General features: G+C 38.9%; 1 protein-coding gene across 3 annotated transcripts in view; it reads right to left on the bottom strand.

The window, feature by feature from the left end:
- The window catches only part of CPLX1 (complexin 1), a 331,793-nt gene extending 315,407 nt beyond the window's left edge, over nucleotides 1-16,386 (bottom strand). Inside the window, exons 1-2 of one of the 3 annotated variants that reach the window (XM_073591884.1) lie at nucleotides 15,970-16,386; nucleotides 14,377-14,486 (exon numbers count right to left, since the gene is read on the bottom strand). In XM_073591884.1, coding sequence (XP_073447985.1) covers nucleotides 14,377-14,407 — 31 coding nt within the window. In that variant the 5' untranslated portion in view covers nucleotides 14,408-14,486; nucleotides 15,970-16,386. Of the gene's footprint in view, nucleotides 1-14,170; nucleotides 14,296-14,376; nucleotides 14,487-15,969 lie in introns of those variants that run through there. The other 2 variants (XM_073591878.1, XM_073591892.1) reach the window with 2 other exon arrangements.
- Nucleotides 16,387-16,652: the final 266 nt, after the last annotated feature.

Raw genomic sequence — 16,652 nt, 5'->3', positions numbered from 1 at the left:
TATAACTTTTGTGCAAACCAATCAATATACGCTAATTGTGATTTTTTGTTTACCATAAATATGTAAATATTTAGTAGAATACATATTGGTCTAAACTGATGAATACATTTATTTATTTATTTTTTTGGATATGTACTATAGCAGAAAGTAAAAAAATATTGTTTTTTTCACAATTGTCACTCTTTTTTTGTTTATAGCACAAAAAGAAAAAAAACGCAGACAGGATCAAATACCACCAAAAGAAAGCTCTATTTGTGGGAAAAAAGGACATCAATTTGATTTGGGTACAGCGTCACATGCCCGTGCAATTGGTCATTAAGGGGTAAATCCTTCCGGGGGTGAAGTGGATAATATAGATTTGCGGGTATATAATCACTTTAATAGGTTTATTGGGGCCAAACTGGCCCAAACAAAACAATTTTCATTTCAGAAGGATGTGCCTGCTGGGTGTGCTGTGTCCTGGCAGCAGTGCTGGTGACACCATCTTCTGCCAGAACACAGTGCTGTTCACTGTGTGTATCTAATGCTACTACAGTATATTGCAGCACACCCAGTAGTCACATTGTTCTGTAATGTAAATAGTTTGTGTGGGGCAGCTGGGCCTATACAAACTATTTAAAGTGATAATAAAACTGGAGCTCTAATTTACTGCCTTGACACTGCCTACAAACTCTATACTAATCTTCCTCTTTCTCTCTCTATGCAGTTTGTCAACAGCATTTCCTGTGTTTTCCTCGATTACATCTACAGTAAAGAAGAGTATCAATATGGCCAGTGACGTCGCTGTTTTATATTGATGGACTGGCTTATACAAAAGTCTTGTTATTGGCCCCTCTATGCCAGATAACCTAAAATCAGACAGCCAATTATAGTTCCTACGAAGAATACCTGCATTGTTTTGCCAGGTCCATGAGCATTAAACACCCTGGATTTACCATAAACCCATAGTAGTGACAAACCCAAATCTGATCCCTAAATATAGAATTAGAAAAGAAATACAATTGTATGCATCAAAAGATATACAATATATATTATACATTGCAGTTGTAAGCCCACCTTATGGACACGTTCCCTGTTTAAAAAAGTCACACACATTCTGCTTACATTTCATAAAAACCCATAATTAAAATCTACCCTGTTCCAGGAAATGTGAAAAAGATCCCTCTGTATCATTTTCAGCACTTCTTGTCCAGGAATTTCACAGAACAGTTATGCAGGGAAGCACAAAACTGTTATTGGTGCCAACTATAGTTTTTAGCTGTGAAGCCTCTCTATAGTATGCAATGCACAGAATTTAAAAAAGGAAAAAACATAATTCTCAAATGACTCTGATAGACATGCAAATTGGATACTCAAAAAAGTGAAATGTTAACTACTAATGAAAACAATGTATCTTGTCATTTCTAAACCAGAAAGGGAATATGTATGCCTATTAGATGATGATAAAACATTTGCAAATATAAAATTATTTTGCCAAAGACATCATGATTGTCAGACTTCCATTCTGCAACTAAGGTAGGTAGAAGGAAATTGCAAAAATTGCACTGCAGCATGGAGGAAGATCTTGTGGGCGCGGGGGTTTGGTGTGTCACTTTTGGCTGCAGTCTGTTTTCCTTGGGTCTCCTGGGTGAAGTTGGAAGTTGTTGTGCTCCAGCTACCACTGCGGTGTCACTAGGAGAGCCCGGATGAGGACAATGTGTCCTCAACACTGGGCTCTGGTGGCCATTTTGAAATAACCCATTGGCTGCCATCTTGGGGAAGCCAGTGACTATTTATGGTGCAGTGTTCTCTGCAATGTGGATGACTATTTTGGAATGAACAGGACATATAAATGTCTCATGCTGCATCACATAGGGGGCAGTCCAGCATGCATATAAAGCCAGCAAGTAGGAATATTATGTAACCATGAGCAGTTTCTGGGTGGGCTCACCTCTTAGGATAGTGGGTATCTCCTCTGTCATCATTTTTTATGGGAATTGAGGGGAGGGAAGAGATAACTAGAATGTAGCACTGGGAAGTTGCATGTGTACACGTTCCCCTTTGGATGAGTGTAGAGACTTTAGGCTAATGTAGCTGGAAAAGTGGGAACAAAAATCCTATGTGGGATGTTGATATACACTGGTAACATGAGTGCCACAGCACCAGTCTTGTGAAAGTTGTAATGGGATTAGTATTTACCTGGCACTTTGCCATATATTTGGGATAGTTCCTTCCTTTCTGGTTAACACTTGTTTCCCACACACTCTGTATATCACCTTGCTGGACTATAATTTTGTCATTAGAAAGGAACTGAATTGAGAGTGTACCTGCTAAGAGCTGTTTAAACAATGTGTCATGTATAGGCTGCAATCAACCTTTTTTTTTTTTAAAGTAAACAAACTAAAAAGTGCAATGCCTTCTGCTGGGCTGTTGTGTATCTCTAGGAGGTGGATGGCACAATCTCAACTTGGAAAGAGTGTGTAAAACAGCCAGCTCTGGTCTAAAGGCATGTCTACTTAGTTCTCTATGGCAGTTACAGTGTTATCAAAAAATATTGTTCTGTTTGATGACATAATAATATTGTATTGTTTTGATCTCATCCCAATGTACATAAGCATGTATACACATTCGATTTTTTTTTTTTTGAACGCTGGCAGAACTGATGCAAATACATAGATTTGCCCATACCACAGCAGACAGACCAACTTATCTGAATTTCATGCATGAGTATCTTTATTTGAAATTAAGACATTTACTGTGTGCCTTGGGGGTCCCTCAGATCTGGAACCTTTGTATGGAGGGCTTAATTTTCTAGTCCAGTTAAATTGTAACACATTGCACTTCATATGAGTCAAAGTGTTAGCAGATCTAACTGTCAAGCAAAGAAGCTGTCTCAATGTTTGCACTAATTTCCTAACCAGACTCCCATTCTACATTACTTAGAAATATGTTTTAACAGTGTAGTGGAGGGTGTTGTATATATGGAAAAAAGCTGGCATTGTATCACATGCAGCAAAGATTTTTGAAAGCTATGTTCTATATCCTGTGACTTCCCTGGGGATCTTGTAAATGTTATGGGTAGATAAACCTATGTAGAGGTATTTTTAGGTGTTTGCTCTATTTATTGGTAGGTTTGAAACAAAGCTGAAATCAACAATCAACATATATTACCCCCATCTCTAGTGGATTGTCTATCAGATTACAATATGTTTGTGACACCACAAGCATATCTACAAAGCCATGAATAATCAATTTTAGGTAAAGTTCTACTTTAATGCAAAAGCTAGGTACACATCATGTTTTCTTTTTCTCGGAAGTATTAATTAAAAGTGTACAGTGGTTTTAAACACTTTCACAGTGTGGGTTTAAATTCATCTTGCACTACTATAAAAGCTAGGCTGGTCTCCAGAGCATAAACACTATCATGATGTCCCTAAAGTGGTTGTAAAGGCCCATGGTTCTTTACCTTCATGTATTCTATGTATGAAAGTAAAAAACCTTCTGTATGCAGCAGCCTTCCTAGCCCCCCCCAAACCTTACCTGAGCCTCATCTAGATTCAGCAATGTGCAGGACAAGCTCGGCTCCCTTCTCATTAGCTGGGACAGCAACGGTAGCCAGAGCCTCAGCTCTCCTGGGTCTCTCTCTCTTCTCATTGGCTGAGACAACAGTGGTAGCCATTGGCTCCCACTGCTGTCAATCAGAGCCAGTCAGCCATTGGGGAGAGAGTGGGGGTGGGGCCCGAGCCAAACTCCGTGTGTGAATTCACACATACAGCAGCGGCTCAGGAGTGAGCTTGCTCGGGTGCCCCCATAGCAATCTGCTTGCTATGGGGCGCTAGGCAGGAAGGAGAGGCCCGGAGCGTTGGCAGGTGACCCAAGAAAGGGAGGACTGGTTCTGCTCTGTACAAAACCATTCCACAGAGCAGGTAAATATAACATGTTTGTTATAAAAAAAAACTTTTATGTCACTTTAATGCTTTACAAGGTGCTGTCTGGGCTCTTCTTCATCTTGACTGATACTGTACAGTCCAGCTGTAAGTTACCAGAAACACAAGAAGCTAGAGGAAAACAATCTGTTCCCTCACAGGGGAGGAATTACATTTTGCATGCTGACCAATGTTGATGGTTTGTAGCAGTAGGAGAAATTCCTCCTTTAAATAACCCAGTCAATGATGAAACATTGTGCTTAAATTTAAGTACATGTTACTCTTGGGTCCCGGTGAAGGGCAGTAGACAGGTTGTTGATGAGCTTGTCAGCACTTACAGATTTCTGTCTGGTTTGCTGGGCTCCTCTGTGACAAATTAGTAGCATTTATGCTTTAAAAGGTTATTATATTTCACACATAAGCTACAATTGTATAAAGATACAAAAGTGAAATAAATTTAACTCTGCCTGTATCATGTTGTACTGTGTAGCCAAAGGTTAACGCAGAAGCAGTTGTCTTAAAATGTACTGTATGTCAAGGCCAAAAAACATATGAATTATATCTCTGCAATACATGCATATTTCCCATGTTTCATCCCTTTAAAGACCTTGTAGGTACAAAAAAAAATAGCTGTCAATATCATTTTGTATAAACATCTGAATTTTCCATGTGAAAATTAGAATTTATACGTAGAATTAACTTTTGTCATAGATGTGAGTAAGCAACCTGTCTTCTCAATTTCTCTACAAGTGTATGAACTGAAGTTCCTCCATATCATCGTCCAATGTACAGGCATGGGGAAATGATCTTCCAGTTTGAAGACACTATCGTGACACAGGACTTTTTAACATGGTCCACTTATTACGTAGGAAAATTGTTTTGGCAAATAAAAGTGGCTGTCAAAATGCACAGCAGAAGAGTAGAGCAGTAACAGTCCAGGCCACCTGGTATAAACCCTTTGTAACCAAATCTGCTGGTTATAAAGCTGCAGTTTGATGCATTGTCTTTACTTAAAGTGCCAGACCTTTTACCCCTCACAATAAAACATCTGAAGGACTGATATAGTCCAGTTGAATGTAATCGCATACATTTCTGGTCTTCTGTACCGGAGTCCAAGGCTGTCTCTTTGAGTTAACTATACTTTCTTCCTGTTATCCAAACGAGCAATGCACAGCATTTGTTTCATGACTTTTGGGAGTTCTATAGCAGCATTAACATCCATAGTGTTATATTTGACGTTTCTCACCTTCGCAAAGATTTCAGTTATGAGCAGGTGGCAACAGACATATGCAAAGTTGACAAAACATGCACATACACTAGTGGATGACCAGCTATAGTTTATCAGGATGTTTCTATATTAAAGTGGTTTTGTAGAGGAGCGTATCATATCTTAACTTGTAAGCATGCAATAGTTTTATTCTACAGTGGCTTGTCCCTTGAAACTCTTCCTTATTCAGCTACTACAGAAATGTAATTTATATAATTTATTCTAGAAGTCTGATATTATTGGAGAAAATTGATGTCTTTTTTGTTAAACACAGATGAAACATTTAAAAGAAATTACACCTATGTTGTTGCATTTGGCATGGCGAAAAGTAGAATCCACATGAATTCTTAGGCTGCTAATGATAAATGGCATTATAAACTAAGTGGAATCACAAATAATTAGGTACATTTACTAGTCAGTTTTGTGAGAACTTTAGGTTTATCTAGTTATTTTTTTCATGCAAACAGAAATGAACTTATCCAGTTACATTACATTTAAATCATTTAAAGTGCTTGAGAACCACTGAAATGAAAAATGAACAAAGCATATCCTGATATAAAGTGTGCTTGCCTCAATCCAAAGCATCTAGTGTGGATTCTGGCTACTCTCTCTTTCCTCTGTTATCTGCATCTGTTGCTTCTGACAGTTTTATCTGACACCAGGCAATCCATTGTGATGGCCTGCATTCCCACCCTTCCTTCTCAGTACACAGCTGAGATATGAATGTTTCCCTATGAAGCCCCGTACACATGATCAGAATACCGTACAAAAAAATACAACTTTCAAAGCAAATGTAGCATAATCTGATCATTAGTACACAGCTGTTGTCCGAAATTTTCTAAAGAGACAAACACAACATTTTTTCTCCTATGATACCAGATCATAGCATTTTCATTTAACCACTTCAGCCCCGGAAATATTTACCCCCTAATGACCAGGCCATTTTTTGCGATACGGCACTGTGCCGATTTAACTGACAATTGTGCAGTTGTGTGACGTTGTACCCAAACAAATGTCCTTTTTTTTTACAACAAATAGAGCTTTCCTTTGGTGGTATTTGATCACCTTTGCGATTCTTATTTTTTGTGCTATAAACAAAAAAAGACTGACAATTTAAAAAAAAAAATATATATTCTTTACTTTTTGCTATAATAAATATCCAAAAAAATATATATATATATATATATATATAAAAAAAACTGAATTTCTTCATCAGTTTAGGCTATGTGTTCTTCTACATATATTTTTGGCAAAAATCACAATAAGTGTAAACTGATTGGTTTGCGTAAAAGTTATAGCGTCTACAAAATAGAGAATAGATTTATGGCATTTTTATTATTTATTTTTTTTTACTAGTAATGGCTGTGATCAGTGATTTTTATCAGGACTGAGACATTGCGGTGGACAGATCGGACACTTTTGACACTTTTTTGGGACCAGTGACATTTATACAGCGATCAGTGCTGCAAAGATTACTGTATAGATGACACTGGCAGGGAAAGGGTTAACACTAGGGGGTGATTAAGGGGTTAAGTGTGTTCCCATGGAGGTGTTTCTAACTGTGGGGGGAGTGGACAGACAGGGAGTACAGAAAGATCGCTGTTCCTAATCACTAGGAACAGATGATCTCTCTCTACTCCCCTGACAGAATGGCTATCTGTTTGTTTACATTGACAGATCACCGTTCTGGCTCTCTTTGGAGCGATCGCAGGTGGCCGGTGGAAATCGCAGCTGCCGGCCACTCGCATCAGCTCTGGTGCCATGCCCACGCCCACTGTATCTATTGCGCGAAGAGGCGTACAACTACGGCGATTCGCGCAATAGAGCCGACTTCCCACAGTATAATGACGGAGGCTGGTCGGCAAGTGGTTAATCAGTATAGTTTTTGTCTGAAAATACAATACAAATATACACTACAACACAATAAATCACTTTCCGAATTTTTATTCTGTCATATGAGAATTTTGGTACTTTAGTAACCTATTCGTTTTTGATATGGAGATTAGCATCCAAAAAAAAAAAAAAAACGATCATTTGTCCAATAATCTCATTGTGTGTACTAGGCTTGAGGCTGTGTAGAGAGGGTGTGTCCATTAAATCCACTCAAGGGTCAGATTACACTCAGTTCTGTGCTCTATGCAGTGGAATGTTAGACATCAGTCCTCCCCCCACCTCCTGGAAGCTGAGAAAAGCCATCTGATCTGTGTACCTTGGAAGGTTCCTTAATAAGAGAGGTCTGCAGATGCAGAGGTATAGCTAATGTGAGGGAATGTGTTTCATAACTTTGTATTGCCTGAGATAGTTATTACAGTGGGTTGTAAGGGGTTATTATCACTTTGGCTGTAAATCAAATGCCTTAGAAAACAAAAGACTGTCCACCTCTGCTAACTTAGCGAAAACTCCCTGCAGATATTTTTATGAGCTATTTAAAATAAAATTTAATATATTTACATGCTTCCCAAAGCTTAACCAAACTTTCTAATACAAACACCCACTAATTGTTACACATGTACATGGTTAAACTATTTATTGTGTGTTTGTCAGTGGAGTACGCAAGATGGCATATGAATGTACTAGTGACAAAAGTGCTTCTTATCCAGCCTCTTTTGGTCTTGCAAAAACCATAGGTCAAGTCACACTGGGCAAGTTAGTGTGGACCAAGCCTAAGATGGCTGTATGGGCTCAATAAATGTAAACACCTGAAAAATCATATTCTATGTATACTGTATTATGGGTGCACAGGAAGCTATACTACAAATTTCTCAGAATTGCATCTACAATACCTTTCATTTGCTCCTATTGATTTTGATGCTATTCCTTTATAGTCCACTAACAATTTCCACAATGCTTTTCAGAGTACATAAGCTATTCACATCAGTCCCTATTTCTTGAAGAACTCTCCTTGCTAATGTCCTTACTACGGTACCACAGATTCACACATACCATAGTAAACTAGGCTGGTTGCTGGTTAAACAACCAACATGTTTTTGGGTCATATATTGAATTCAGAACCTGAATAACACAAGAGACATGTGATATGCACTTATCCATCTTGCTGGTACTTTTATAATTACATAGAAACCCTTATGGAAACCTTTTTACTAAACAAATTGTGGGTATAAACTGACACAGTTCAGATTTTGTGCTTATCCTGTTAACAAGCTCCTGATTCTACTTACAATTTTACATCTTCTGCATCCACACTTTGCTGAATAATGAGATGGTTGCCATGGTTTCCAACAAACTGATATATGCTTAACTTCAGTGTGACCTCCTCATTGCAAGGCCTGTCTTAATGGCATGCAGTAGCTGTCATAATAGCCTGTGGCATTGCCCTGTTTTTTTAATCTAGTTCCCCTCCTATTAATAAGTGGCAGTGGAGGCTGGCTTCAATGGTCGCCTTTCAGCTATGTGCAACAAAGTTCCCATGCATTAGATAAAATGATTTATGCGATATGGCGAACCATGGTGCAAATGAACTGCTCCCAACAAAAGCATTGTTACTTATCAGTGATGAACTATGAACTGTTGCTTTTCATCACCTTTTAAACATGCTGAAGAGTATACATGTTGGCACCAATATGGCAAGGGACAACAGTCTCACTGGCCCTTTTTCTGTACATATACCAGCTCACATGTCTGGTATTCCAGGCTAGTGTTACCTAAAGTGTTACTAAAGCCATATTTTTTTTTTTTATTAAAATAACAAACATGTTATACTTACCTGCTCTGTTCAGTGGTATTGCACAGAGTGGCCCCGATCCTTCTCTTCTGGGGTCCCCAGTGGCAATCTTGGCTCCTCCTCTTCTTCTTACATCCACCACAGCCAGCCACATGCTATGGGGAGAAGCGTGGCCTGCGCTCCATAGACCTACGCAGCAGGACTTAGGCCCTCCCCCCACTTCCTCCTCACTGCATTTGATTGACAGCAGCAAGAGCCAATGGCTCCTACTGCTTCTCGAATGCTGTGTGAAGAGGAAGTAAGGGGAGAATAGATGCAGCCATGCACGGTGCTGATCTCTTCTCCCCTCTCTTACTCTTCACACAGGGAGGGGGGGGGGGGCACAGGGTAATTGAAACAATTTTTACCTTAATGCAAACAATGCATTAAGGTAAAAAACATTTTTAGGTTTAGTAACACTTTAAGGGCAACTCTCTTTTTTAATATCTAGTGAAGAAATAATAATAATAATAATAATTATTATTATTATTATTACTTATTTAACATTACAGGAGCAGTGTTCATTATTACAGGATAAAAAGGTATTACTATAGGTACAAGCAAGAATGGTAAAAGTAATATTACTCTTCAGTTCTTATGCAATCACCACACAAACTATTGAAAAAGTGCAGACATTCATATTTATGATGTGGAATAACTGTCTTTAGTAAGTTTATACCTTGCTGCCCAAACAGTTTTTCTCTATTATTAAAGTACACTATATAAGAGTTATCTATATTGCACAACTTAACCTGTTAGATTGAGAGCTGTATGGACAGCTAAATAAACTACTTTTAAACAGGTGGTTGTAGAGCATGAGAAAGTTTAATAAATTAATTAATTCACACTAGTGTGATTTCAGATGTGACTTCAGTCACACAGAATCACATGACAATGGAAATCAATTTTTTTAAATGGTGCCTGTTCACATCAATGCAGTGCAGCACAGTGTGTTTTTGCAAAAGGTATATATGCTACTTTGGTGTGGCTGTGAGGTGGATTGGATTTTAATATGTGTTAGTTTGCCTATCGTAGTATCATTGTATATGTTGCATCTTTTCTCTTTTGATAATAAATACTGTTTTAATTGATCCAGTGAGTTATAATATTTTCACTTAGCAGGAAAGGTTGAGCTAAATTAAGGTTTATATTTCAGTTTTTGTACTTTGGTGTGGTCGCAATGTGATTTTTGCCCCATAGGCTTCAATGAAATTGCACCAAAAATGCATGTAAAATGCATGTAAAACATATAAACTTTTTAGTGCATTTTCGGCAGAGTTTGTATATAAAATTCAGTCTCCTTTTCCTACAAAAAAAAGTGAATGAGGCTAAGTTCAGACCTAAGATGGATCTGGCTGACAGCAGTGGTCCGGTGCGTCCCTGTTCTCTGTGTCAAGGATGAATCAGGCCTGAATTTTTACCTGAAGCAGAGCCAAAGACGCACAGGACCCCTGTGCCATTCACTCCTCAGCCGTGGAGATGTGTGAACCGGTTCCATTGAGAGCCAGGCATACTCTCCTGTCAAGCGAGTTGGATGTGGGGAAACCGCATCCAATTCGCATAAGTGTGAACCCAGCCTGAAGCATGAATTGCAAATCAGGTCAAGTTGCAGCTGCATTAGTGTGAACCTAGCCTTAATGCTACTTTCACACTGAGGCAGTTTTCAGGTGTTTTAGCGCTAAAAATAGTGCCTGTAAAAAGCCTAAAAACTGCCTCTCATGCCTTCCCAGTGTGAAAACCCGAGTGCTTTCACTCTGGAACGGTGAGCTTGCGGGACGGGAAAAAAAGTCCTGCAAGCAGCATCTTTGGGGTGGTGTGGGAGTGCCGTATACCTCACTCCAATGAATGGACAGCTCTTCCGAAGCGCCTGAAAAGCACTTCGTAAGTGCCGCAACACAGGCGCTATTAACTCCTTCTTCGGCCACTAGTGGGGGTAGAAAGCATCCTGTGGAAAGGCGCCGCTAAAACAACGGTAAAGTGCCGCTAAAACTAGGTCCCGTCCCCTTAGTATGAAAGTATCCTAAATGTCTTGTTCTTTTTAAAAGCTCTATTCTTCAGACTAACTGTTTCTTTAAAGTTTATATTTGACCTCTCAGATTTCCGTGTGGTACAGAGTGAAGGGGCTGCTTAGTGACCATCTTAGAGCTGATTTAAAGTGAACCTCTCCCAAAGAAATTATATATTAACTTGGGTTATCACTGAATACCCAGCACTATAGGGCATCAGATTCTAGTGTGGTACAGAGTGCAGGAGCTGCTTGCCAACCATCTTGGAATGGATTTAAGGTAAACCTCTCCCAAAGAAATTATATATTAACTATGGTTTTTCTAATTTAAAAGTTAAACAGTCCCTAGTATCTCTCAATACAATATTTGTTCTGTTTTCACACATTTATTTTAAGTAAGCAGACACGTGCATTAAATAAAGGGCCACAGGCCCTCTTAATGTAAGCACCTGCAAACCTCAAAGTAGTATTATCCCCCCCCCCCCCCAGTGTAATATTTCTATTTACAATAAAGTGGTTGTAAAGGCACAAGGTTTTTTAGAATGCAAGAAGGTAAAAATCGTTCTGTGTGCAGCAGCCCCCCTAATACTTACACGAGCCCCCTCTCGATCCAGCAATGTCCAGGAGAGCCTTGCCTCTCCAGGGACTCACACTCCTGATTAACTTTTGGCAAAGAGCGGGAGCCATTGGCTCCTGCTGTTGTCAAACACAGCCAGTGAGCCAATCAGGAGATGGAGGGGTCAGAGCCGAGCTGCAGCTCCATGTCTGAATGGACACACAGAGCAGCGGCTCAGCTTGGGTGCCCCCATAGCAAGCTGCTTGCTGTGGGGGCGCTCCACAGGAGGGAGGGGTCAGGCCTACCGACGTGGGACCTGAGAAGAGGAGGATCTGGGCAGCTGGGTGCAAAATCACTGCACCAAGCAGGTAAGTAGAACATGTTTGTTTTTTTTAATAAAAAGTGAGACTTTAATATCACGTTAAGCTCCACCCAACTGCTAGTTATTATAGCACTTCATTTTACTGTGCCCAAGACTTACTTTTATAGCTACTATGGTTTTCTGTTTCCAGCATCCCTCCCCTTCTTGCCTCCCTGAACATCTGGTCAGAGAGCAAACCCTCGGTACATCATAGATTTCAATCTTTGGGAGAACATGTGCCATGGCTACTTGTGTACTGCCCCTTACTGTGCATACACCAGTACACTGTACAAGGGAGTTGCCCTGTACTGCACATGAGCCTGAACACAGCACCACAGTGCTGTCCCAGACTGATCATACATTCCCTGAGTACTGCACCAAGCAGTGTGGAAAGATTCCGTCCCAGTGGGGAAGGAACACAGCAAGGCAAAGAAGCCACCCTATGGATGAAAGCTCCATATACCAGGCTTTTAAAGCCTCTTATGCTGCAATTATTAAACAAAACAGGGTCAGGAAACCTGGATGATGTTTGGTATACTACTACAGTTATTCTTTTTTTTTTTTTTTTTTTTTTTACGTGGATGGTTTAATAGCACTTTAAGAAAGCCTTTACACTTTACATTTAATGTAAAACAATTCTACATTGACATCTAAGTGCAGCACCAATGCACACATATTATAATTTTGCTTACTTTTTACATTGAATTTCTTACATTTGTCCAGTTGGACCCCCTTTAGGCATCATTAAATCCAACATCAGGATTTAAATGAGGTATAGTGGATGCTGAATTAAGTGGAGAGACTGCAGCTTAGGTAACATTCAGCAATTTATCTTAAAATTATTGTTTGATGCATTATACCATCCAAGGGCAGCTCTGCATATATTCAAGACAGAATACCTTAGGGGGGCAGGATAAGGGAAATTTCATATGAACATGGTGGATGACCAAAGAGAGGGGCTGTTTGATGGCGTACTATCATATATGTCAGCACTATCTGTAAATGCAGCCTTGGAAAATGCTTGTAGTGTTCGATAGATTAATGTAAAGGGACCCTTTTCAATCAAGTACAAATGTGCCGTATAATTCCTTTCCAGATTTATGACTGCTGAGTCCAGTCCTATTCATGTATTCATGCAAACGATCCTGATTTACTTCTTATGTGCATCTCCTTTGTTGACTACCAACCAATGTCAATTTAATTCTACTTCCATAAAACTTTATCCAATGGCTTCCGGATTTTGGAACTGCATATGAATATAATAGTAACGAATTTTAAAATATAACATGCGTTTCATTTCTTTAACTTTCCACAATGCCCTTGGCATAAATCAATGGAATTAAAAATCATTTCATCCACAGTTCACTGAGTTTTAATCATTTTCTTTATCGATATAGCTGTTTTCTAAGTCAAGGGTTTGACAAATGGTTTTATCTGAATCCTGCTTAATAGATTCAATCCTATTTCAGGTCCTAAAAGATTGTTTTCTGCACTCAGCAGATTTCAATCAATCCATTTATCCTAGTTGTTTAAAAAAAAAAAAAATTAAATAATAAAAAAAAAAAATTTGTGCAAAACATAATTTAATATAGGCAATAATACTGCAGTGCTCAATCTGACACTGCACCTAGAACATAAGAGGAAAAACAACCATATTTATTGCACAACCCATGCTGCTGAAAACCGCTGCAGTGGGTGGTTGTCCAGGAAAATGCTGGTAATCTTGGCAAAAATCAAATACTAATTACCATAGTGGAATAACATTTAAAGCAAATACACCATTTCTAAATTAGCAACTAGCCATTTAAAACAAAGATGAACTCACTGGCTTAATCCCCCGAAAAACAAAACCCTGTGATTAAAACCCAGTTCTAAAAAGGTTGTGTCATTATTTGATGAAAATAAGACTTACTCAGTTAAACATCTGAAAGGCATGCTGAAAATCGAAGCCACCTGCAGACCTTTTGATATATTGAATATGGATATAATAAAAAGCGTAAGCTTTCATAAGCAAATGAGATTGGTGGCAATGAAAGAGTATATAATATAAAATGTAACATGGTATTCATTAAAATATAAGATAAGTCCAAAATACTAAACTAATCATGCCATGGAAACCACTTTTTTCTAGGATTTACAGTCTACACTTGAGTGACGTCTTCCAAGTTTTAGATGATCCAAGTAGTTTTTTTTTTTCAGTCTTATTATAATGCAAGATCAATAGTATTTAAAAAATGGTGTTAATGACAGCTCATCAAAAAAATACAAGTTAGCACATGGTGCAAGCTGTGGTGCATATGCTTCAATTACTGCGAAAAAAAAAGCAAAGCATTGTGGAAATGGAAGCAGAATTACCTTATGCCTTGATTACTGGCAACATAATCTAAATATTTTCAGCTTACTCAAATGTTTTGCCTCTGGCTTTTCAGAAGGTGACTATGGTATTTTACATCATGGTGCAGAATATACAAGAAAGTGGGAGGAGCCTTGGCAGTTGACGCATTGTACTTAAGTTTCTGACATACTGTATAGGGTGTTTGAATAAGAATGCCTGCACTTACCTCCCAAAGCTTGCTTCATTACAAAATCCATGCTGATGGCTTTTGATTCCTTCCACTCAGTTTAATTTATATATTACATGCAAGACTAGCAGGGGAGCTCGTGTTCTGTCCTGTAAAAGATGAAATATACTTATGTACACACAATTAAATTATTGCAATTTTTATGTGATATTCATTACACACTTCCCGGATTCTAGGTATAACTGGCTGTTGTAAAAAAATGACACATATGGACCAACGATGGTGCAATATAAAACATTTGGGGTAACCATATAGAAGATTCTGAAATAGTCTTGTTAACATTGTTGATGGACAGTTCATTTTAGAATGATATATTGTCCCAAAACAAGGCTTGAGACATTACGGTTTACTGTAATGCAGTTCATTGTACTTTTGGCACCTATATTATGCACAGTCAAAATGTTTAGTTTATAATATACATGCATCCTAGTAACACCATGCTGCTTTTTAGCTCATAAACATATTTGGAAATGGAGAAAAAAGTGTAGCACTGTCAGCTGGACAGCACTGCACAGCATCTGTGGGGAAGTGTCTGAAGGGACATTTGAAGGTGAGGTGTCCTGATCCAATTCCTTAGCTGAACTCATGAGCTCGTGGAAAAACCAGACACAATACTAAAGCAGCATGCACCGTTATTCTTTAGGAAACTGTAAAAAAAAAAAAAAAAAAATACAAGCAATTTTACCTCAATGAGGTCAAGTGCAAGTCATGTTAACACAAGCTCAGACATCCCTAGATATCACAATGCAGCTTAGGCACCCTGCTGTCTAAATAGTTCACAGCCATGAAGTGTGATGGCTCATACTTTTTCAGTCTTCTGTTTTGACAAATAATAAGTAACAATAATATATATATATATATATATATATATATATATATATATATATATATATATATATATATATATATATATATATACCTTTTTTTTTTTTTGCAGTAGAATGCGTTCCAGCTCACTGCCCAGCCTAGCGGGTTGTAACAAATGCTACCCCAGACCTAGAAAAGTCCTACTCCTGCACTGCAGGTGATAAGGCTTGTCATTTACTCCAGCTTCATACCTCCCTCTACTGGCACATCAAAGACTGGCAAAATGAGAACTCATATCCTAAAAAGCAACCTGGATTTTTTTAACACTGGCATGCATGCAGAGTTCCCTATCCTAAAAAAAAAAAAAAAAATAGAAAGTTAAATGCAGATAACGTAGGCGTCTAGTGCAATTTTCTTTTCTTTTTAGATTAAAGTGAAAACATGCAAAACTTCCAAAGTAGATGTCATTATAACCTCCAGAGGTCTGACAACACCAAGCTGCAGCTATCAATCTTTTTAGACAGTTGCCCATGCTGCAATGTCCAATCTCTATGTCTCAGTAGAAAAAAAAAAAGGTAGGAAGGCAAAGGAGTTAAAAACACAAAGCAATGCAAAAAGAAAAAAAAAAGGCTGTGGCTGTTATGACACGATTAGCATAGCATGGAAGAAAAACGCTCATTGCATAGAGAGGAGGGTGAAATCTAGTTAGAGCGGAGACTGCAACACACAACAGATTCAGCACCACAACACGGGACAGCTCCCTACCCCTAGCATCGGCCGGGTGGATGCAAAGACAAACACAACGATGAAAGCCTGTACCTTCTCTTTCTTCAGCACCAACGAGATCCCGCAGTTTGCCTGTCCTTTCAGTAACAACTCTGCACCATGGAAGGAAAAGCTCGCCCCCCTCCCCCTAGAGTATCCTTTTTTTTTCTGTAGCACAGTCTCCTCCTCCCCTAGTCCATGTGTGCTCTCAACAGGAACTGCAGCCGCTGCTGAAGGGCATTCAGGGAAAGAGACAGCTTCATGAAGTTACTGGCTATGCAGCTTCATCATCAGCACACATCATAAGGGTACCACTAGACAAGGCAACAAGGGGACATGGATGGAAGGAACACGAGCTCACACATCAACACAGAGCAGGGACAAAGCAGAGGACAAGCCACACATAACCTTCCCATTTTTTTTTCTCTATAGTGTTTTATCACAGGATTTCCGGACCATCCCACTTACAGCAATATTCTATCGATCCCTCCCTCTCTGCAAGTCACTTGCTACACTATACAGCTTCTTTCTTTTTTTTCTGCCCATAAATATGTCTTAGGTAAATGATGTCTGCTGAGATGGAAGGGGGCATAGGGAGGTGTATAAATAAAGCAATCAGTGGAGTGTCTGTGTCTGCTTCTATCACTACATCCAACATCAATGCACAAGGACTTTTTACTTTA

This window comes from Aquarana catesbeiana, linkage group LG01, assembly GCF_042186555.1.
Source record: "Aquarana catesbeiana isolate 2022-GZ linkage group LG01, ASM4218655v1, whole genome shotgun sequence".
Taxonomy (NCBI): domain Eukaryota; kingdom Metazoa; phylum Chordata; class Amphibia; order Anura; family Ranidae; genus Aquarana; species Aquarana catesbeiana.
The sequence above is the reverse complement of the archived record's forward strand: the minus strand, read 5'-3'. Positions and strand labels throughout refer to the sequence as shown.